At 30.8% G+C, this 24,997-nt stretch overlaps 1 protein-coding gene across 4 annotated transcripts; it reads right to left on the bottom strand.

Annotated features, from left to right (window-relative positions):
- Positions 1-7,857: 7,857 nt before the first annotated feature.
- Positions 7,858-12,509, bottom strand: LOC129894870 (serine/threonine/tyrosine-protein kinase HT1-like). 4 transcript variants are annotated; one of them, XR_008767701.1, is made up of 7 exons: positions 11,497-11,597; positions 11,212-11,268; positions 10,087-11,065; positions 9,366-9,821; positions 8,669-8,990; positions 8,075-8,183; positions 7,858-7,962 (listed from the first exon to the last, which is right to left on the bottom strand). XR_008767701.1 is itself a non-coding variant. In XM_055970481.1 (5 exons), the coding sequence occupies exons 3-5, from the start codon at positions 10,816-10,818 to the stop codon at positions 8,724-8,726; spliced, it is 1,455 nt and encodes a 484-aa protein (XP_055826456.1). In that variant the 5' UTR covers positions 10,819-11,065; positions 11,212-11,268; positions 12,305-12,509; the 3' UTR covers positions 8,458-8,723. The 4 variants fall into 4 exon arrangements, 3 of the variants coding, with proteins under 3 accessions (XP_055826456.1, XP_055826457.1, XP_055826455.1); XM_055970481.1 differs by lacking the exons at positions 7,858-7,962; positions 8,075-8,183; positions 11,497-11,597 and adding an exon at positions 12,305-12,509 and having other exon boundaries at positions 8,458-8,990; XM_055970482.1 differs by lacking the exons at positions 7,858-7,962; positions 8,075-8,183; positions 11,497-11,597 and adding an exon at positions 12,052-12,101 and having other exon boundaries at positions 8,458-8,990.
- Positions 12,510-24,997: the final 12,488 nt, after the last annotated feature.

Raw genomic sequence — 24,997 nt, 5'->3', positions numbered from 1 at the left:
GAAAAAATTCTCTAAAAAAATATTTTTCAAGATAAAACATGTTTGTTACATAAATTTCTTTTATAAAAAAAAAACTCATTCAAACCTAAAATTATGAGAACGTAAAAAGAGAAAGAAAACAACATTAAAAAAATTTAATTACAAAATAACTTTAATATAGAAACTCACATTATTTGCGGATCCCATGACTCCATGATCCTTAAAGACGAAACGAAGAAGAGAGAATTGAGATGAGAAATCGAAGAAAAGAAGTTTAGAGAATAGAGAGGAAATTTATGATAACAATGAAGTGAGACGAGAAATAAAAAGTGAAAATAACTTGTAAAGAGGTTAATAGCATGTAAAACTCAAATGAGAGTGAAAACACAAACAAACAAAAAATAAGTTAGACTTAAAAACAGTGATAAAAAAAAAGAGTCAAGATTACAACTAGATTTTCTTTAAAAATTAAATAACTTTTTTTTATTAATCAATTAATTCAAATTGCACTTTTTTTTCTCTCTTTAAGAATTTTTATTTTAATACTTTTTGTACAGTGTAGATTTAATTTATCTTCTTATAATTTCTCTAATTTCTAAAGTCATTTGAGAATTTTAATCAATTATAGAATTTTGCTTGTGAGATACTTCGGTTTTATTCCTAATTTTTTTTAAAAAAAAATTCCTAAACTTGGAAGGTGAGAATTATTTTTTTTTAAAATGGATTAAAGCAAAATCAAAAGAAGAAAAAATAATTTGAAAATGCCAAAACAGACAAGGTAAACATAGAATTACATAAAATGAAGTCCTACCGAAAGACCTATAATTTTTAAAATTTATGCAAATTTAGCTATAATAGAATATAATGAATGAAAAAGATTTATGTGGGTGATGTATCAATTAATTGTGATAAAATTTTAATTATGTTAATACGTTTAGTGGTGGTTCAGTGTTTGTTTATAGTCTTTTAATCTTATTAGAGACTCATATGATCATTTATGAAATGTGAAGAATTTCTAATGTAAGAGAAACTAATAATTTAAAATATTGTAGAGAGACTAACTTAAATAAAGCGACAACATATATAAACAATGCAAATTTATATAATTGATCACAATCATATCAGTGGCGGAACCAAAATTTAACTAAAGAGTTCAAAATTTGAAGAAATAGATACATGAGCTATTCAAAGGAAGTTCGACATCTATTACATATACATAAAAAAAAAATTAACCATATATAAATAGTATAATTTTCTGTCGAAAGAAGTATCCGAGCCCTCTAACCACAAAGTGGCTCCGCCACTGACCACTATATAAATTTAACAGGAATTAGCAATAGATATTTTTTATCGTAAAAACAAATATTCGTTGTTAATTTTATTTAATGACGAATTAGTGATAATTATGTTAACTATATGTTATTTAACGAAAAATTAGTGACAAATGGTGTAAGTATTTTTTGTTTCCGGTGTACAGTTATTTTCAACAAATGATGTACTTCAACAAATTTATTATTTTCAAACCGAAAAAAAAAAATTGAACCAAATCGACAATAACCAAATTGACGATTATTTTTTTGGTTTGATTTTAGAAATTTGAAAATCAATTAAATTGATTTGGCTTTGATTTTAACCAATAACCGAGCCAAATCGAACCATAAATACCCCTAGTCATAACTACTCTGTAAATCTTTAAGATTGTACAAATTATAAAATCCCCCCACAAAAAAATAATCTCTTTTTTACTCACTCATCCTTTTCTTTTTTGTAAATCTTAGTATTCAAATTTATTGAGATTACAAAAACAATTATCTTGATACAAATTATAATCTCAATGAACTTGCTCTTCATTTAATGAATTAGTCAAATATGTCAAACTTAAATAGTTCTTTTAGAAAAAATGAGTTAAATTAAAAAAAAAAGTGAGTTTGTTATGAATAGAAAAAACAGAATGAATATATGTGAATGAGGAACAAAATCTTTAAAAAAATGTAAATGTACTTACTAATAAAAGATATAAACTTATCTTAATTTACTAATTCATTCAAATAACTAGAATCAAATTCCAAAAATAAAAAGAATATTACTAATAAATAAATATATATACATATATATAATAAAATCTACTAAACCCTGGAGCATAAAAGCATTACTTTTGATTAGGGGTGTTGCCAAGTAGGTGGATCGGTTATTGATCAAAATCAAAATCAAATCAATTTAATCGATTTTTAAATTATTAAAATCAAACCAAAACAACTAAAATATGCATCCATCGGTTTGGTTGTTATCAATTTAATTTGGTTCGGTTATTCAGTTATTAACGATACAAAAAAACAAAAAAAGATTCATTCAAAAGACAACAATTTATTTAAAAAGAAATAAATTAACTTCGTGTCATTTTGGATCTTATAATTCTTTTATCAAAACTTCAATTATGTTAATTTCCTGTTTATATTGTTAGCTAACCCAATATATTAAACAACATAAATTTACTATATAATGCATAAATTAATGATATTGTTGCACAAATAAAAGACCGATCATACCTTATTTTTTAAAATTGGTTTGTTACATTGATTGCATAAAGAAGTGTTCATAAAAAATAATATATTATGCATATATAATTATAAAAAAATATTTATATAATTTATCAGTTCGGTTATTTCATCGATTTCTTTAAACAAAATCAAAACTAAACTAAATATTATCGATTATAAAAATATAAAATCAAACCAAATAAAAATTCAATTTATTTGTTATTTGCTATTTATTTGTTAGAATAGGAATAAGTATATACAATGATTACAATCCGACTTATAATAGAAATAGCAATGTGAATAGTAATAGGAATAGAAATAGTAAATAGTATCCTAGTCGGTAAAGGATTGTATTGTAGTGTCTATAAATACAGTCTCTGTGTAATAATGTAGATACACAATTCAATAATATTTTTCCTTTATATTTCTCACATGGTATTAGATCTTCTACGATCTTGGTAGAGAATCAAAGAGCTTCCGTTGCTAGCGGGCGGTTATTATCCATATATGCCGCATGTCTGGCCAATGATTATGTTAGCAAAAGTAAGGATCACCGTATATCTTTTCGGTGACTATTTTCTCATATCTAATTTGCGCAGTACTGTGCATCTTTCTGGACTACTTTCTCATATCTGATTTATGTAGCACCATGCATCATTTCGGTGACTACATTTTCATATCTTATTTGTGTAGCACCGTGTCATCTTTTCGGTGACTACTTTCTCATATCCGATTTGTGTAGCACCATGTCATCTTTTCAGTGACTACTTTTTCATATTCGATTTCCGTAGCATCGTGCCATCTTTTCGGTGACTACTTGCTTATTTGTGTAGGGTCGTGCCATCGTTACGAACTTATCCATATAATTTTATTTCTCAGATTGTGACTATTTTCAGCCATCATATCTACTAATCCGGCGCATGAGCATGTTCCGACCAGTTTTATGATTACTTTTACCCCCAAAAAAAGAAGATATATATTTGAGCTGGATTAGAGTGATGTTTTCTCTCCCGTGGCTAAACTAACATATGTTCCTTTTTCTATCTATGGTTGTCGTGATTGACCTTTTAATCAGTTGAACATTAATAATATTTTTCTCTAATATTTCTCACATGGTATCAGAGTTAATACGCCGACACATGACTATGTTCTGACCAACTTTTCTGTGACTTTCTTATTTAATGTCGACTCGTCTATTGATTCAAAGACGACCCATATGGTTTATACCATATTTTGAGCACTTTTCGACAACCGCTGCATTGTGAAGATGTCTACATAAAGCAACTACCTATTTTTGTTGCTCAGGAGGAGTCTGGTGACCTTGTATGTCGATTGTGTAAGTCACTTTATGGTCTGAAACAGTCTTCTCAAGCTTGATTTAGGATGTTACATAATGCATCTCAGGAATTTGTCACTCTATGTTTTATCAATATTATGCATCAAATTCAATATTTCATGCGAAGACCAAGCACATTAGAAGACTGAGTACATTGAGATTGACTATCAATTTTGTGAAGTCGAGTGATCAACTTGCAGATATCTCACCAAACCCCTTATCGGTCCTCATATTAATTACATTTGTAACAAGCTACGTACATATGACTTATATGCACTAGCTTGAGGGGGAGTGTTAGAATAGGAATAGGTATATACAATCCGACTTAGAATAGGAATAGAAATAGTATATAGTATCCTAGTTGGTAAAAAATTGTATTGTAGTGTCTATAAATAGAATCTCTGTGTAATAATGTAGATACACAATTCAATAATATATTTTCTCTATATTTCTCACAGATCAATTTTTATCCAAACCGTGAATACCCCTACTTTTGGTGATGGTCTGAAAACATCCCCCACTTTCTTATTATGAATTTTGATAAACTCTATGATCTCTCTGGCACTATTTGTTTGGAGTGTGTCCATGATTTGTTTTGGAGGTTTGAGCGCTGGTATGGGAGAAAATCTTGTTGAGTCACCTCCAAATAAGCCTTGCAGTGCACGATCCAAATTTAGTCGGAGCTTCAATATGAAAAACAGACGCCGGGTGGGAAACAAAATAAAATAAAATTGATCACTAGGTTTCCCTTAGAATGGACAAAGATAGGATTTAAAGGTCCTTTGGTGTGATGGATAAGCGGAGTTAGTCCCAAAATAATTTTTGAGTGGCCTTTAATCCCTTGTTTAGTTGCAAAGATTGAGATAACTTATCCCAGGATTAACAATTAGTACTAGGATAAGTTATCCCTTCCTAGAGGGTGGAATAATAATCCCACAATAACTTATCCTGGGATAAAGATGTAAAATAACAAATAAGATGAAAATTTTATTTTTAGGAATGAATAACTAAAGCTTGCAAAGAAAATCTAAATAAATAAAAAATGTGAAGGATATTTTTGTAAACAAACAACTAATTCTTAGAAATTATGCAATGAATATAATTTTGAATATGACCAACCAAACAAGCAATAAAAACTACTCTCAATATAATTAATCCCAGCATAACTTATCTCATCATAACTTATCCCAACATAACTAATCCCAGCATAACTTGTATTCAAACCAAACGACCCCTTAGTGATACAAGACTTTTTATGAGTTTCACAAAAAGTATGCATGAGAAAAAGAATCATATGCTTATATAATGAATTTAAGTTATATACATTTATGTTTAGTCATTTAGATTATGTAATTGTTCTAACGATAATCTTAATTTATTTTTGAATAAATGCACCTAACACAAACAATTTTCTGGCAAAAAAGATTCATGAAGCATCGAAGAAGAGCTGGTTATATACAATACCTGGAGTTTATGCAATTCCGCGGAGCTGGAAAAGAAAAGTTAAAGTTAGATGAAAACAGATAAGTAAAATGAAGCGATTATCGACCATTCATGCAAGGGAAAGATGAGAAGAAGAAGAAGAAGAACGAAAGGAAAGTTACAAACATCAAGTGCTGCAAACTACTGCAATTGATCAAAGAGCATATGTTTATACCGATGGAATTTTAGACTCTTTTTGTACATATTCTAAGTACAAATTTCATAAAATACCTCAAGTGTCTTTTTGTACATATTCTAAGTACAAATTTCATAAAATACCTCGAAGTTGCACTTGAGGACGATGATTGTTCTCGTGATTCTCTTCTTGCAAAGAGACATCAGATCAGAGGTATCATTTTCGATCAAAAAGGATAGGTGCTTACTGAAGATGCTTACATAAAGCCTCTGAATTCTCAGCTGACTATTTCAAAATCGTCTAATACATTTTGAGAATACCATAAAGTGGAAGACTATAACAAACTTTGCCTACAATTCTCAGTTAGGAGCAACCTCTAAATTCTTAGCTCCTACAATCAATAATAGTCATACCAGAATTGCTTATTGCAATCAATCAACGAAGCCAAAATTCCAAACTAGTTGAGGTCGATTATATGAATCCTCTGTAACCATTTTAAAATCATTTGTCACTACGATATTTATCAACTCCAAACTTTATTACAGGCATTTATGATAATCAGCTTCTCCAAGACTGTCAAAATCTATTAGACGAGTACAAGAGTGTACAAACACACATGTGCTTTTATATCATCAACAGGCTTATGAAGTTATACAGTAAACAAGATTCGGCAGGAGGGAAACATGTGGAGTGCCTAACTTTAACAAAAGCATAGAAATTTGGCAATGTAAACAAATATTGATTGAAACCACAAGCTGTTGCAGCATAGAGCACATGTTTCAGGCCAAACAAAAAAGACTCCCCGGCAATGACTTATAGCCTGTTTGGCCAAGTTTCAGAAAAGTACTTTCGGTAGAAACAGTTTGCATTTGACCAATAAATTAAAAAAGAACTTTTGAGCAGAAATTAGTGTTTGGCCAAGCTTTTTAAAAGAGCCTCTAAGTGTATTTTTCTCTAAAGTGTATATCAAAAAAGTGCTTTTGGAAAAAACTACTTTTTTAGCTTCTGGAAAACAGTTTCTGCTACTCCCAAGAAGCACTTATTACACCCAAAAGCTTGACCCAACACCTCACTTTATTGAAATAAGCATTTTTGGACTCCTAAAAGCTAGGTCAAACAGGCTATTAGTTGCAGATATACCCATATATTTCGAAATCATACACCAGTGTTATCATGTGACCAGGAGGTCACGGGTTCAAGCCTTGGAAACAGCCTCTAGCAGAAATGCAAGGCAAGGCTGCGTACAATAGACCCTTGCGGTCAGGCCCTTCCCCGGACCCCGCGCATAGCGGGAGCTTTAGTGCACCGGGCTGCCCTTTTTACACCAGTGTTATCAAAAGCAACAAGCGCAACAAAGCACTAAGGTCCGTTGGGGTTTTAAGCACAAAGCGCAAATAAATTGTGGGCTTTAATGAAAAAAGGCGCAACTGGAGAAAAATTACAAATATATATGCTTAGTACCAACAATTATAAGCAGGAATGGCAAATATATGAACCAAAAAAATGAAAAAAAATTACGATAAAAAGAGATATATCAATTGTTTAGTGTTGCCTTTTCAGAAGAGTCTCACGGGCAAGGAAAACTATATCGTAGAACCTTGATGAGAGGTGCACATTAAGCGAGGGGAAGCAGTCAAAACACGTTTTGAGCCTCGCTTCAAGGCTTAAGCACGCTTGACAACACTATCACACGCTTAATTGTTATACACAATATTAGTTTGTTCAAAACAACCATAACATAAGCTATTAAGTATCTAGTTTTAAAAACAGGGGATGTGAACTAAGAATATAATAATTAAAAGTGATTTTTATTTTTAACTCTTCCTTCACATATTCCGAGCAACTTGGACATTATGTGACATTGCTATTACCACCAACGAGATGTTGTTTGTGACTATAAATTCCCCCTTTGATACCTATTAGAAAACACACATCTAATTGAGTTACTATCTGTCTCACTAACTTTCTTTCCTTACCCCAAGCTGTGCTTTCCTTTGATTGGATGATGCCATTTTAAATTGTTGTTAAGACTTGACTGAAACAAGTTTCAAACACAGCTACGAATGTTGACGAACAGTTACTGAAAAAACAGAGAACATACGAAAAAAATCCTTCCGAAGACGGACAGTAGAGAGTCTTCAGTAGAGAAAAAAAAAGAGAGAGCACCAATAAATATTAAAAGCTGAAGAAGCAGTATGAACACAGCAAAGAGAGAATAGGAGAAGAAGAGAGAGAAAAGAAATGCAGCAGCAACAGCGATATCACAGAGGAAAACGAAGAAGAAGAAGAAGAAGAAACATACCCGGAGCATAAAGAAGAAGAGAACCAGAAAGTAGCGAACCCTAGAGCTTCTTTTGCTTCACCGCTTTGCCTTGCTTCTGTTGAAGAAGAAGTCATTTCTTCCACCTCAAGTCGCCTCAGCCATGTGAAGATTTCATTATATAGGGGGTGGTTTAAGTATTTGATTTTGAAATGCATGAATGTATTTGTAGCTGAATCATATTATAGGCGTGTTAGGAGTAACTTATTCTAGCATAGATAATTAGGGATGAACCTACTTTCAGAGAAGGAAAAACTAAGACACGAAGAAGAAAGAGAACAAACCAGTGTCGAAGGGTTCTCGCTTATCAAAAGTATGTTGGGGAAGTCGGATAATTCCCAAAAGCCCTTCTTGACCATGTCATTTACCATCTCGATTTCAACTCATCACATTCTGGAGTTAAGGATAGCCCGAAAGTACCACATACCATCATAGGTAGAGGGAAGAAGATAATTTTTAAGAGAAGTTAGTAATACAAAATAAACCACTCTTATCTTTATCAGCAAGAGAGTGTATTTAATCAGAAGTGTGCTGTCGATGTCTTATTGCAATGGCATCATTGAAATACAACATTAACAATATCAACACTAATTCACTGATCACATTAGAATTCAAAAGCTGATTTTTCAAAGAAAAGAAAGCACTGAAATAAGACGTAAATACAATATTAGTAAAGGGTAAAGAGAGCTTTATTTCAGTCACGTTACTCCTAGCCATAGACAGGCAATTTGCAATCACACTCAAAATCTGGTGATCATGTTCCTTGTTATCTATCATGTAAAATTACAGAAGCATTTCACCTCGACGCACATCTACAACCTAATCACGCATTAATATAATGGTGAGGCAGAAAAAACATAGCAGAACGGAACAGAAACCTCTTTAATTACTGCGGGACTTGGTGAAGCTATCAAAGCTAGATAATCCAGGAACTCATGAGAAAGCCTTAGACTTTGATGAAGCATTTTGATGTGCGGATCCAAGTTTTTGGATCCAATGAAGAAACCCCTTCTTGTGATGAAACATTGAATTTTGTACTAGATTCAGAGTCCCATCATGTGCAACTGAAGATTCAAACTGCTCCAGTATCTTCACAATCTGCCAAAACTCAGGCCTCTTTTCTGGTTGCAAAGACCAACACTGTTCGATCAAAGTTCTCATAGCAGGAGGGCAGTCCCCCGGAATAGGTGGCCTAGTATTCTGAAAGGTTCCAGAGACATTCTTTCAGAATTACACATAATCCTCCTTAATAGCAGACTTATATAGAAGGAAAAAATCCTCTTTTTAAGAATATGATGAAGCTACTAACAGAAACAATCCTTTTTGGGGGGAAGACAGGGTTTAGGGGCATGATTTTGTTTCTCGGCTAGTCATATGGACAAAAAGGGTCAGCCATGGCAAGGTCAAAGTTATGTGCATCATCTTCTAAATGCATCAGCGATCATAAATTATTTGGAAAAAGAGAACATATGAACCAATGATACTTTTGTGCACCATGACAACTGAACATAAAGTTCATAATACCAGAGAATCACAGAAATCCCTAGAATGGATGAATAAGAAAAAATTCAATACCTTGTTCACAACAGCAAAAGCAGCCTGTACTGGTGTCATATCTTCATAAGGAACGGTTCCAGCCACCATTTCCCATAAAATGAGTCCAAAACCATAAACATCCACCTTCCGTCCATATGATTTTCGTTTAATCATCTCCGGTGCCATCCATCGGTAAGTACCTGGATCATCAGCCAAAAGATCACAATATGCTTCCTCACAAGCAATTCCAAAATCTGCAATTTTCAGGCGGAAGTTCTCATCGATAAGTATATTTTCCGGTTTGAGATCCCTATGAATAATGCCTTGTGAGTGAATATATTGCATTCCATGAGCAATATCCAAGGCCAGTGCAATCAATTTTTGAAAGGTTAGGGACTTGTCCTCAAGCTTGTGAAGGTATGCTCTCAAAGAACCCTCAGATAGATACTCAGTGACAACACAAAAGACTGGTGTCTTTCTGCATGCTCCTACAAACTGCATTAAGAGGTCATCAAAAAGCAGATCAGAGATGATTTTGAAAACAAAAACAAGTTGCCGAACTTGTGTTATACCAATTTAAAACACAAAAAAGGCAGCTGCAGAGATATTAAAAGAAAAACAGCACAAACAGAGGCCATGGGAGAACTTCCATTTTAAAATTCTTAAGCAAGACCGTCATATACAGTAAGCAATGTATATGCAGAATGCAATATGCTCAAATTGAATGCATCAAACAAGAAAATTGATCCTCATTAACTACCTTTACGACATTTTGATGGTGGAGTTGAGACAAGAGAGTAACTTCTCTGGTAAACTGATTCTCCAACCGAGTCGATAAATCTCCATTTTCGTCATCATCAGGTAGTTTTATCATTTTCACAGCAACAGGTTCATCCCTGTATATTCCATGGTAAAGCTGACTATGTGCACCATGAGCAAATCTTAGCCCAAGAAATAGCTTGGAAAGATCAACAGTATATTCATCAGCTGTTTCCACAGCCGTAACCCTGCGCCCATTATGATCAAAGTACTTTGTCCATGCAGAATCTTTCCGGTTCCGGCTCTTTGATTTGTCATTGAACTTCAATGACGACATTGAAACAGCAGAACCAGAACTAGCTGTTTTCTTTTCATGAGAATCTTTGAGGAATAGCTTACCCACAATGCCTTTCTCATGTCCCTTCCTTTGAGGATGTGGAGTCGAAAATCTCCTCTGACTAGATCGAGCTTCCTTAAAGGTATCGGAAAGTTTTGTTTTTGGAAGAGGGGATAGAGCCCTCTGCTTATTTGTACTCAGGTTTTGCTGAATTTGCCTAACAGTTAGATCCGGTCTTGAATTAAGAGAAATTGTTCCAGGTCTAGTTTTGGCACCTGCAATACTTCTAGGCTGAAAACTGACAGGACTAATGGACAATCTTGTTGCATCCAACCTATGACAAATGGTATGAGAAAATTTCGTTCTCCTAATCCAAGAAATAGCTTCCTCGTCCATTTTTTTCCGAAATCAGGCTAAAAAACCTGGTAACAAGTACCAAATTTCTTCTCCTTTTCCTTCTTCAATTCAGGAGGAGGTTCCAATTCGACAATCCCCTCAAATTGTCCTATCAGTTTCACTATGTTTTCAAAAGACAATTTGTTCAAACCCATCAATCAAGAATCAACTCAACCTTCAATCCTATGTGCAAACACACCATAAATGATCAATGACAGCCACAATAGACACCTTTCAAAAATGCCTCCTTCAAGAACAAGTTAAACCAGAATTAAAAAAATATATATCTTTTTCTCTTTTCTTCTTCAAAAAGAGTAAGCAGGTATAGAAAAAAACAAATCTTTATCACCTTTTCTCAACATTCATTCAAATCAGATAGAAAAAGACTAATACCTTAAACACAGAAGAAACCCTCTTCAGCTACAAAATCAAACAACCTTCCTTCAAGTCCTATAAAATTCCAAAAGAAAAAATCAACAAAAAAACTCAAAATTAATAATATAAGAAACCTAAACGACAAAACAAACAACAAAGGGATAAAATCACACTAATTTGGCTATTAAAACAAAGAAATGTCAATTTTAACAAACCCCAGTAAAACCACAATACAAATCATAATCATAAACCCAAAGAAAAAAAGAGAGACATAAATTATTTTAATCGAAAAAATAAGCATACCCTTTTTGCAAAATCAGATTCAAGTACCAAAAGGGTAAATCTTTCACAATATAAAAAAAAGGATTTTCTATAAAGATTCCATTTTTATTAAACTAAGAAAGCTAAACAATCTTAACAAACAAAAAAGGGATAAAAAGCACACTAATTTGGCTATGAAAACAAACAAATATCAATATTAACAAACCCCATACAACCCCCAATACAAAATCATAATCATAAATCCAAAGGGAAAAAAAATAAAGAGACACCCACTATCTCAAATTCAAAAAATAAACATAGCCATTTTGTAAAATCAGATTCAAGTACCAAAAGGGTAAATCTTTCACAATATAAAAAAAGGATTTTCTATAAAGATTCCATTTTTATTAAACTAAGAAAGCTAAACAATCTTAACAAACAACAAAGGGATAAAAAAAAACACTAATTTGTCTATTAAAACAAAGAAATATAAATATTAACAAACCCTATTAAACCCCAAATACAAAATCATAATCATAAATCAAAAAAAAAAAAGAGAGAGACACCTATTATCTTAAATTGAAAAAATAAACATACCCTTTTTGCAAAATCAGATTCAAGAACCAAAAGGATAAATCTTTCACAATATAAAAAAAGTTTTTCTATAAAGATTCCACCTTTGATAAACAATAAAACAAACAACAAAAGGGATAAAAGCATACTAATTTGGCTATTAAACACAAAGAAATATCAATATTAACAAACCCCATTAAACCCCAAATACAAAATCATAATCATAAATCAAAAAAAAAAAGACACCCATTATCTTAAATTGAAAAAATAAACATACCCTTTTTGCAAAATCAGATTCAAGAACCAAACGGGTAAATCTTTCACACTATAAAAAAAAAGGATTTGCTATAAAGATTCCATTTTTGACAAGAATTCTCATTCCTCCTCTCTTTAATCTTATGTAATAGTCTTTTAGATACTGAGATAATTTAATGAGAGAGGAGAAAAATTCAAATCAAAATCCATTTATGACTAAAATTCCATAATATTCCAATAGGTCTTTGTTTTCACACATAAAAAAAACAAAAAAAACAAAAAAAATGTACGTTTAAGTACCTTTGAAGTTTTCGATATGGACCCGGTTTTGTTGCATGACTGAAGTAGGGGGTGGAGTGGGGTGGCGGGGGTGGCGTGGTAGCGAGTGGGGATTGAGTGAATTTTATTAAATAAAGTTAATTTATTAGGAGTAAAAGATAAATTAAAATAAAATTGCACATTAGTTACCTTGAATTATGTATTTTATCTTAATTCATGTGGCAAACTTTATTTTTAAATTTATTTTTAAAAAATAATACTTTATGTATTTTGAAGAAATAAATTTTAAAATTGTTGTTATACACTTATGAAATTATTGTATAGTTTGATAAATATTTAAAAAAATTATTTTACCTTATGAAATTATTTTATAGTTAGATAAATATTTATAATTTATTTTATAATCAGAAATTTTAGGAGTTTAATTTCTTGTTTCCGTAAATTCTTTGTCTATAATTAAACAATGCTACATAAAATGACACAAAAGGTAGGGGCAGAGTACAAGAAGTTCATCCAAAATTCAGGGTCAAAAAATTACGTTGCATATGTAAAATTAAAACTATGTATAAATTTTTATATATATAGTTAGTACATATTGAATTTCATTAATTTTTTTTGTATATTTATTTTCTTATACTTTAAATCTCTTTTTAATGAAAATGAAAATTCTAAATCTATCATTAAATAAAAAAAATATTCATCGCTTAGACATCATTCGGTTGCAATTATAAATAAATTATTCGTATATTAATAATTAATATTTACATAATTTTAACTCCCATCAGATGACGATGACGAATTATATCTTAATGCAAATACAATGATAACGGCAAAAATACGGCATTGTTCCCATAATGGAGTTTCGTTAAAAAGATCATTCAAAAAGTTGAAAAGAATTTTAAATATTCAATGAATCACCAAGTTTTTCAAGAATCATGTGAATAAATTGAAGAAAAGACAAAAGGTTGAAAAAAGGAAAATTCAAATTAGGTGGGAAGCATATAGTTGTCACAATCTAAGAATTATTAAATTACGTATGATTTTAAGGAAGATTAAGATATTTTTTTTTTATTTTTATCTTGTTTTTATGTGGAAATATGATTAAGGGTACGATAATTAGTACGGATAAAGAATATTACAGGGCATCTCTAATTCTAGCAGCAAATTTTGTAGAAAGCAACTCTAACTCACAGTATTAAATTTTACATTAAAAAGATTTTTTTTTCATTATTATATTATTATTTTTTATTTTTTTTTAATTTTTTTTATTTTAATAAAATAAAATTCTTTCTAAAAAACATTCAATATCTATAATTTTCATATTATTTCAAATTATAATCATTTAATATAAAATTATTTTATATCATAATTTTTTAAATAATATAAATTGCTAGCAAATATTACACGTTATACATAATAATGGATAACACAAATAAAAGTGAAATCATTAATGAAATATAATTAAATAAACATTACACAATTGAAAATTTTATTTTAAGTTTTATATGAATATTCAACTTTCAAGATTACTACGGTGCTCCCATAAATGCTCTATTAATGCATTACGTAAAACTAATAAAATGTTTTAATAAAAACATACTAATTTATATAATATTTAATTAAAAGTATGGTATAATAAAATAATAATAAAAGACAATTGATGTGATGAATAGTGTAACAAAATGCTATATTTGAATTGGTGCTACACTATTCACACACCAAATTTGGTGCAAAATTTGGCATGGGTTGGAGATGGCCTGAATCGGATTATGCTACTATTTTTAAAATTAGAGGTCTCGATTTTGAATTTACGATATGAAAGAAATATCAATAAAGATCATCTTTCTGGAATGTTTTTTATGCGATACTAATTTAAATTAATCGAATTTTAATGCAAATACTACAAATCAAATAAAAAGATAGAGAATATTTATATGATTGTTATCTACTTTGTGTTTTTCTCTTTATGATTTACCTCACTATTTTTCTTGATTTGTTGACTTTACCTGACCCTATTTTATAAGTGAACAAGCAGAGGACGAACGCAGCATCTAATGATTGTACAAAATGCATTGTTTTGTTCATTGTGCGGTGGAGGCTTTCTCATTTTCAGTTTGATTGGCTCTTCAACACTCGCGGATAGTGGCGGAACCAGAATTTTTAATAAGGGGGTTCAAAATCTGAAAAAGTAGACACACAAACTAACTGAAGGGGGTTCGACATCTAATATTTATACATAAAAAAATATTTTAACCATATATAAATAGTATAATATTTCGCCGAAGAGGGTTCGGATGAACCCCTGGACACCATGTGGGTCCGCCGTGGAAGGAAATAAATCCACGTATGCACAACACAAGCATATGCTCAAAACGTCTCATTTGAAGCAACTTTCTACTATGAATCTTCATCTTCGTCACCTGCACCTCAGCCTTTCTCAAGATTGAAACTGCGACTCTGTTTCTTCTTTTTTCCCATTGTGTTTCTATTCTCTCTCTTTCTCCATTTGCTTATTATTGGTGAATTCTTTCTCCATTTCTTCTTTGTCCGTTTCACTGATTTATTGGTAATGAAATTTTATAGTCATCTTTATATATATGTGTGCTTTCAAAATCAACTCTGATCTTCTTTTTGATGACCTCTTAATGCAGAAAATTTTTGTATGAATATAACAATTTCTCCCAGGGTGGCTTATTAGAGGAAGATGTTAACCGCCTCAGATAAATTTCTCAAAATTTTAATTTGTGTCTCTCTATATATATGTGCTTTCATTATTATTCAGGTAACATAATTTTTTTCTAAAAATGTATATCTCTTCTTAAATAATTTTTACAGTGAATAAATATTGATTAGTTTAATGAACTTATAAAATAAAAATTAAAGTGGATGAAATAATTCAAATGTACAAACCTTTAAAACATGAAAATAAGAGTTAAAGAATAGTACCTGTGTGAACTTACCCTTCTATGTCAATAAAAAATATCAAAAGATCTAAAAAAAAATTTAAATATAATTTCTCTAATTGAAACCATAAGTCATAAGTCATAGAATCGAAGATGAGAAGCCTTAGAATCTTCGTTAAGTTGAACTCTATCATGAAGGGCTATTTAAGGATATGTGAGATATTGAAATGTTATGAAGAGTTATTAAGTTACATAAGAAAATTTTAAGAAAGGTTGAAATAGAAAATATGTTTTTGTATAGTAATTGCAAACAAGGGGAGGAATTAGCACCAAATTGTAGCATAATGATTAATTAAAAAACGAAGAGTAAATAAAGGAGAAAATAGCCAAATAAACCTCCAACCTATTATCAAATTGCAACTGCATATTTATACTTCATGGGGGTCCTATTATTCCTGGATTACTTAAGGGGTAATAAAACTCTCGTAAAGTATATGTGTGTAGGTAGAAATCCGGCAATAAATTGAAGGGTCATTTGACTATTTTCTCATAAATAAATTGAATTGAAAGACATAAAAAAGGAAAATAAAAGATAACAAAAAAGGAAAGAAAAAGAAAAATCTAAAATAAATGATGAAATAAAACATAGAAAAGGAAAGGAATTAGAAATGTGCATTTAAACATTATACGAATTTCCTTTTCCTTTTCCTTTTTAGTTTTATTTTTGTAACCACTTTTCAATCTATGTGTTGTCCATTTTTATCTGACATCTAAAACAAGAAAAACTAAAGAATTACATAATTTTAACTTTCTCTAAAAATAACTAAAAGGTCAAATACAAGAAACAACACTCAATTTTATAAGTGAGAATCATCAAAGTATAGTTACAGAATATAGAGGTGAAAAAAGGTACACAATAATTATTCTTAATATTTATTTTGTCAGATATTTAAAAAATATATTTTCTAGTAGCAATATAAATTTATTTCTTCACTATATGATTTAATAAGATGAACTTATATTTTTAAACTCTAACTTCGATGAAAAATATTTTATATGTATAATTTAATCAATCTATGAAACTAATGTCTTTCTGAATATTTAGAAACGTTATCTCTACTATATATTGATTAATTTTCTTTTAAAATAGATCACTTTGTGAGTTAATAATATTTTTACAACCACTACTAATAAACTTGAAAATTAATTTAAATATATATATTTAATAAGATTTTCTACCATCGCGCGAAGCGCTAATAAATTCACTAGTTCATATAGAATAATAATGGCCACCGTATGTATCGAAGTTAGCGGTTCTAAAGATAGAAGCAAAGCAGTGAGATAGATATTTAGATTAGAATCTTCAATTTTAAATGTTTTATTTTGAGCCACACATTATTTTGGGACGAAATCAAATTTATTATCGAATAATAAATGTGAGATTAATGTTAATTTTCACTTTCATAATCAAAGCTTTGATTGACACAATATTCTTTGAACGCACAAAAAAAGTCCAACATAATGACTCTTTCGTCTAAACCTCAATTTGACCACTATAATTAGACAAGTATATATTAAGGGTATGTTTGGAAAGCCACGTGATAATTAAATTTGGTGCAATTATTAGAATAGTAATTACCAGCTTAGTAATTACACAAAATAGTAATTACGATGATCCGTTTGTCTGTCATAATGTAATTACAGTGTAATTATAATTTTACTGTTTGGTTGAACAAGTGTAATTACAAGGTTATATTAAAATTTTAAAATAAAAGTTAATTATCTAAACTTAAAATTTATATTAGACAAATAAGGGCCTTTATAAATGATATTAAATATATATATTGTCTTTTCAAAATATATTAATTAATAAACATACGTTCTTACTAATATTATAAAAACTAATTGATTTATATTTTTTAAAATTAGTATATTTTAATTAATTAATCATAAAAACTAAAAACACAAGATTTCTTTGAACATCATGAAATGCATGTTTGACAAAAATATTAATATTATAAATATAATGTCATAAAATTATTAAAACATTTGACAAAAAGGTGATCTATCAAGTCTAACTAAAAAATAAATAACTTGCAATGTGAAATATCAAGTCAATAAGACTAAAATAAATGAAACTGAAAATATAACATAAGTTCTAAATTCAAAACAAAATTTTAAACACAATACTACTCTTATGTCAAATTTCATCATAACGTACATAAATATGATTTAAAAGAAAAGAAAAATATAAATCTGCAACTTTATTCAGCCATGACTTCTACTTAATTTTGTCACGAACTAACCCACCGGACCGTGCGGGCACTCACTTTATGACCTAAGCAGGAGAATCCTTAACCCCTTATATAAAAATAGTTGCGGAATTTAAAACAAACTTGAATAATTAAACCAAAATTTCTAAAAATATATATATTAAACACCAGCTTATACAATTATACAAAATCCCCCAAGGATACTAGTCTAAACAGGTACAAAAGCTATTAAGAGTAGAAAAAAATAAAAGACCAATGACTCAGCTTCTACCAAGATATGGGGAAAATAGAGGCATCTGGAGAATCGCTTTTGTCTTCACCTAAGAGATATAACTGACCCTGCAACTAGACTATGCCAAGTGACATTGCATAAGTAGTATCAGTACAAACAACACGTACTGGTAGGCATCATCGTTCAATCTGATACCAACCGCATAATATATGAACAGAGAAATAAGAGATATCATAATACTTAAACATCCTCAATTTAGTCACCCCAGCCCAATAGTTGCACTCTTTATTCTCACCCTAAGGGTATTCACCACCCTAAACAACACGGTTTCACTACCACCCTAGTCACAACTTAAAATCTGTAGGTTAGGGATCCACCTTACTATTATTCCATTACCCCAATAGTCCCCACCTAGCAACCTTAACCGTTCAATGATTTCGCCCAACCCTCACTAGTTGTTCTAATTGTCTCACAACATAAAGCATATTTGTCTCACAATCACACTCTCCAACTCACCTGAGTTCTAGATAACCACTATCCCTACCTCCGTTATTCATGAAAATCACAATGGTAACACTCTATGGCAACTAGAAACCTCAACTTCTAAGTATATAAATATAGAATACGATTATACCATATAGATCACATCCAGGCCTAACAGAGCCCATCCTCTTACCCACCAATAAGGGTATTGATGATCATAATTCTCTATATCTAGCACACCTCAACTCAAGAGTTCATTTATAGTTCTTAGTCCATGGCTCATCTATCACTAACCTTATTATTACATGAAAATACATATATCATCAGGTCCTCTCACGGGACCATCCACACACACATACTTGGCCCTCTTAGGGGACCCAATTCAGTCATATTTGTGTTAGAACGTGACACCCGATTCAAGAATGTGTCGAAACGTGACACCCGATCCATATATGTGTCGGAACGTGACACCCGATCCAAACATACCACATTCACAATTACATTTTGTAACGATCCATTAGATCATTTTGAGAACTAAAACTTTTTATTTCATAAAGGACTCACCCCGTAAATTTTTAATGGGTACTTTGGACTAATTGATAACTAAGGTTATTTAATTGAGGGGTAACTTTAGATATTTAATTTAATTGGTTGGTTAAATTTATAATTTAATTAATATCATGTACCACTTATTCCATATTTATTAAAATAAGTTAGTAGAGTTATAACTTTTAAATACCTAATTAATAAGAAAAGAAAAGAATAGAAAAATAGAAAATACCTACACAGTAGAGACGAGAGCAGCCGCCGAGGTAATGGCCAAATTTTTTATGTTGAGTGAGTATTTTGTTATTGTATAGATGCAGTATATTATAATATAGATTAGATATAGGGAATTGATGCAATTGTCCAAATTGATTCCATTATTTTATGTGTTTAATATTATATACAAGAATATGATTGTTGGTTAAATTATTATTTTTGTGAGTATATGTGCATGTGTAGTGATTGGTTATCACTAGAAAGTGTAAATAGTAATTTGTGGTATGAGAAATTATTAGTACAGAGTAGGAATAGATATGATGGAATGCTACGGGAGTAATGTCCAACAATTGTTGTTAGTTCGAATCAACTGGTTTTCGTAACCAGTTGGTTTCGATCTTAATTATTATTATTTTCTTATCATATTATAAATTAAGTTTTAATTTATTGAGATAGGTAATTAAATATTAGGTGTATTGTATTATATGAAAATCATTAGAGTTATGATAGTGGAGGAATTGAGGCTTAATCCTAGGCTTGAGTTTTAGGAAATTGATTATAGAGTTGGGTGAGTTGTTGGGTTAGATTAAACATGTGTATAATATTAGCATCTACGGATTAGTCTGCTTACGAATATTATATATTTGATAGATTGGAAACGTGAGGCTTCGAAGAAGGGAAAAACATTGGTGAATTAGCTTGCTTGACTTCAGTTCTTCGATTGAGGTAGGTTATGGTTTGTTTATTCTATATCATAGATAGACTCTTAATAGTGATTGATATTCATTGAGTAATATGTGAAATTTACTACGCATTTAATTGTTGTGGTTTGGATGGTTGATATGTTGTTGTGATTGGTCTGAAATCCCGAGGCCATGAAATCCATAATCTTGAACTTGCCCTATCAAAAATGGTGCCTTGAATAAAGAAGGCTTGATGAAATATTGTTAATGAAGTGGAATGTAATCATAAGGAATGATAAATTAAATATATTTGGATCGGGTGTCACGTTCCGACACGGCATATTTGGATCGGGTGTCACGTTCCGACACGGTATATTTGGATCGGGTGTCACGTTCCGACACAGTATATTTGGATCGGGTGTCACGTTCCGGCACGGTAATATTAAAGGGAAATAAATTAAAATTACTTAATGCTACCCAATCTCCAAAAACTCATATTTCAAAGAGTGTGGTGTGGAGGTTTGAGTCCTCATGTGTGATCTTGATATTGTTGACCGGTTATGTAATTGTTTGTTGGTTGTCACCTGTTAAGTGTTGGTGTTGATTTCCCGCTATTACTTATTGCATATTGATTCCTATTTTGAGTCGGCCGATGATACCTACTCAGTACATGTTGTCCTGTACTGACCCCTACTTGTATCTTTCTTTGTTTTATTTTATGGAGTGCAGCGAGTGTTCCACAGATTTCGACTCGACCTCAGCTCTAGTCCGTCTCAAGTTCATCGGATTTAAGGGTGAGCTATCCTTCTAGCTCGTGATGGATTCTCTTAGTCATGACATGATGTCCTTAGTGTTTGGACATGAACTATGTCACTTATTTTATTTTAGTGTTTGACATTCTAGACTTAGTATTTAGAATTATATGTCCTTGATGTGATGACTTTCAGATTTTGGGGAAAAATATATTTATTTGAGTTTCCGCGTTATTGTTATTAGTTGGGGGTTTGTATCGTTGGTTCTCCCACCCAGAAGGTTAAGTGTGGGTGCCACTCACGGCCCATTTTGGATCGTGACACATTTAGTATTCACAATATTTATATCACCAAGAATATGTTCATCACAAAAATAGGCTAGCAAGGGCTCATTTATATAAGGACTAACCTATTACCCTTATTTGTACACGTTTAGGCATATCATAAGTAACTCAATTAAATATTTAAGATAATTTTGGGAACAATCAACGTCCACACTACCAAACCTTACAGGTCTAACCTCAAAATCTACTAGTTTTACTTTTCTGTACAAATGCCCGATATAACCATTTGCACACAAAAACGTCACAATCAATAACTTTTCAACTCACTGCAGCACCTTTCTACCCAGGTCATATTCGAATTTGACCCTATCACAACCGGATCTCTGCCTGTAACCCATGACCCACAACTTAGTAGATGAATTCTCATTAATTTTCCTTTTATATTACATAGTAAGTATAAATTTACTACTCAGAAAAGAGAAGCCTAGCCTACCTGGGAGCCAAGTATTCGCGAAGAGATAACACTGCTGAAATTATTAGTTTCAGATGTCCCACTAGCAAGACCATATTGAATTCCATGGGTTGAAGCCTTCCAAAAGGTGAGATTCCCTCCCCTCCTCTTCTTCATTCAAGAGCAGCCTTTTGGGAGGGTTTTCCAGAAATTCTCGCCTCTAATTCACACTTGAGAGAAGTGGGGGAAATAAGAAATTCGCGATTTAAGTTCTGTCTCACGACCTCCCACTCTGGCAATCATATTCCTGCTCTCACGGCGCCGCCGAGGCGGGACCATCCCGCTTTAGTGGGATAGTGGGATCCAATCAAGTCAAATTCTTGTGATTTCTTTTTAATCGAAATTAACGACGGTTCAGATCGTTACAAATTTAAAAATTCGAATACTAGCAAAATTATGCTAATGAAAATAATAAACATAGAGTAAAAAAAAAGTAATACGAAAAGTTGTATGGAATCACATGAAGTAAAGGTTAAGAATGGGAAGAAAATGAAATTTAAATAATAAAAAATATATTTTTAGAAAATATTAAAATAATAAGTTTTGAAAAATATAAATAAAAAATAAATTAAAACGAAAAAATTAAAAATAGAAATAAAAGGAAAAATAAAAAGTAATCATCTTGTAATTACACTAATTCACAGCCTCCCACTGGAAATTGTAGAATGTGACTATCAATTACACCCAATTACCTGCTGATCAAGTAATTATCTGGTCAACCAAACATGTTAGACAGTATAATTATATTTAATTACACCAAATCCAATTATCAAGTTGGCTTTCCAAACAGCCCCAATTCTGCTAATTTTTCAACTCGTTTTGATCATATATATAAGTGATGTTTTCTTTAAAAGTCAAATGGATTTATTATTTTTATCAACATTTATCCTTTGATTTTTCTGTTTTTAAAAAAAGATATACTTTCCACGATTTTTTTGTTTAACTTGCAATAAAATGATTGGTAGAATTTTGGAGAAAAAGTCAAGTTTGATTATATATATTATATATGGTCAAAAGAGAATGAAACTAAATATTTCACCCAATTAATTTATTTCACACCTTTAAATAGTGAAATAAAATAACAGCGATATTAGTTAGCATCTTAAATTAAATATGGAAAAAGTTAATTTTAAATTTTATTTTAGGATTATTATCTTTAGGGATTATTTGGTATACGGGCTAAATTATATAAGGATTATAATTCTAGAATTATACCCTCTGGATGATTTAGTCCAATGAGGAGATGGAAGAAATTAATCACAAATTAGATGAAATAAGATAGGATATCTATGATTAAATCTGTCAACATTTAATATTGCGTTTGATTGATGGTATAAATTTATCTAGGATAGATGTTTGAAATATCCGACATTCAAAGTGTAATGATTCCAATTAAGTAGATGGCCTAAACTCGAAATTTAGGTTAAAAGAGCAGAGGAATCTCAATCATCTTATCACATCTATGATTTTTTTTTTAAGTATTCGACATTTAAATTCCAACAACCTCGATTTATTACTTCTTTTGCAACAGATAGATAGGCCTATTGAGGGGTAAAGTTCCTTGATAAAAGAATTCTTCGTTAAATTAAATCGGATCGAAGATTTTGATTAGGAGTGTGGGAAAATCTCAATCATTCTTGTTTTCCACTATCACTTCGATCCATGTAATACACTCTAAAAATTTCCTACTAACAGACTACAAGTGTCATTCATATATTTGCCTCATTGTTTTGGCAATGACTTTTGGGATAATGGTAATATTAGCATAATGACTTTTGGGATAATAGTAAAAATAAGAACATGTAATTCAATGAAAAAAAACAAACTAAAATGTTACGAAAGAGAAAATCCCAAAACGATCCTTTCAATTAAGCTTACATCTTTTAACGATACTCATAATTAAGAGCCTGTTTTGATTAACTTTTCGCTTATGACTTATAAGTCAAAAGTCATAAGTTAAAAATGTCATAAGTTAAAATTTCTAACTTATGACTTTTGGTTTATTTTTGTTATTTTGACTTAAAAACAAATGCTTAGAAACACTTTTTTTTACCCAAATATTACGAAACTGATTAAAAATTATTTTGGCTTAAAAGAACTCAAAATAAGTCAATCCAAACAGCCTCTAAGAATCATGAAAACCTTGAAATATTTTGGCTGAAATTCTATACACGCTTTAAACAATTCTCGCCTCATGATTTTACGACGAAATTAGAATAAATTAAGTTCAATTTTTCTCAAGAATTATACTGATTGAGGATTAAACTACATTTTCTCAGATACATTCAATTTTTCTCAAGAATTATATGCTTCTCAAAGACATGCTAATGTGCGACATCGTCCGCTTACCAACAATCGCTTGCTCGAATTAAGTTCACCTGAACTATCACTTCATAAACTTATTTAGATATTAATTGTGTCACTTCTATCAATCAAATATTTATGGACAACGAACTACTAATTTTTTTATTGTATGTCTCTAAAGTAATTATCGTAGACTGACAAAGACACTAAATTAATTCCCTTGCTGTTACTTTGTCATTTTCATACTCATTTTATCGAACTATCGCCTCATGTCATTGTTGGGTTACAGCAAAATAAAGATACTTTTATAATCATGATGTGATATTATTTCATGATTAAAGTATTTGAAAGAGAGAATGGATCGAAACCTACGTTAATCACATAATTAAGCCTATTTCTCTAAATCAAATAGTTAATAATTAAGACAAGACAATGAATTATGAAAGTGATAGATCTTGGCATTTTCTTTATACTTATACCTAATTTTATCTTTAATTATTGATCATTCTAATCTTGAATGACTAGGAACAAATAATTGTACACTCAAATTCCAATAATGCCCCCATCTTATTACTCTAGATTTCTGTTTTATCCATGGGCAATTTCGTCAATATATTTAAAAGCAGAAAAAACCATTGGCATGATGCCGCATATATATGGTGTAAAGAAGATTCCCATATCAATTATCAAAAACCCTACTAAAAGCCTAATTTATCTCTTTGTAGGGTATCCAACAATTTCATGTTAGCTGGAGTGAATGAGATTTTTTCATTCTTATATTTTGAGATTAACAAAATAATCTTTATTTTATGATGTGTTTTTACATTTAATTATAAGAAAATTGAATTGATAATTCAAATAACAAGCGTTTGGGTAAAAATTTGATAAAGTTCAAAAAAAAAGTATTAGACGACCTCAAAGTTGAAAAAGAGTATCTACAACTTATATAAAAAAAATATTTCGATGTCAAATTTTTTTGTTAATGTGAGTGATTTTTTTGGAAAGATCATCTGTCATCTCTAATTTTATTCATTGAGCGACAATCCTACCACTCGACACTATTGGATCACTAAGACGACTTTTGTCCTTACTCGATGGATGAGTCTTGCAGTCAAGTTCCTTTTTGCTTTTACACTCGAGGACCAATTTCCATTCAATCCGACAAAACCTTTACCCATCCTTTGTTACACACACATATAAATTTCCAATAAAATATGTTCGATTGATCCTACCTTCGATATTTATGGCT

This window comes from Solanum dulcamara, chromosome 7, assembly GCF_947179165.1.
Source record: "Solanum dulcamara chromosome 7, daSolDulc1.2, whole genome shotgun sequence".
Classification (NCBI taxonomy): domain Eukaryota; kingdom Viridiplantae; phylum Streptophyta; class Magnoliopsida; order Solanales; family Solanaceae; genus Solanum; species Solanum dulcamara.
Note: the sequence above shows the minus strand (reverse complement) of the source record. Positions and strands in the feature narration are given on the sequence as shown.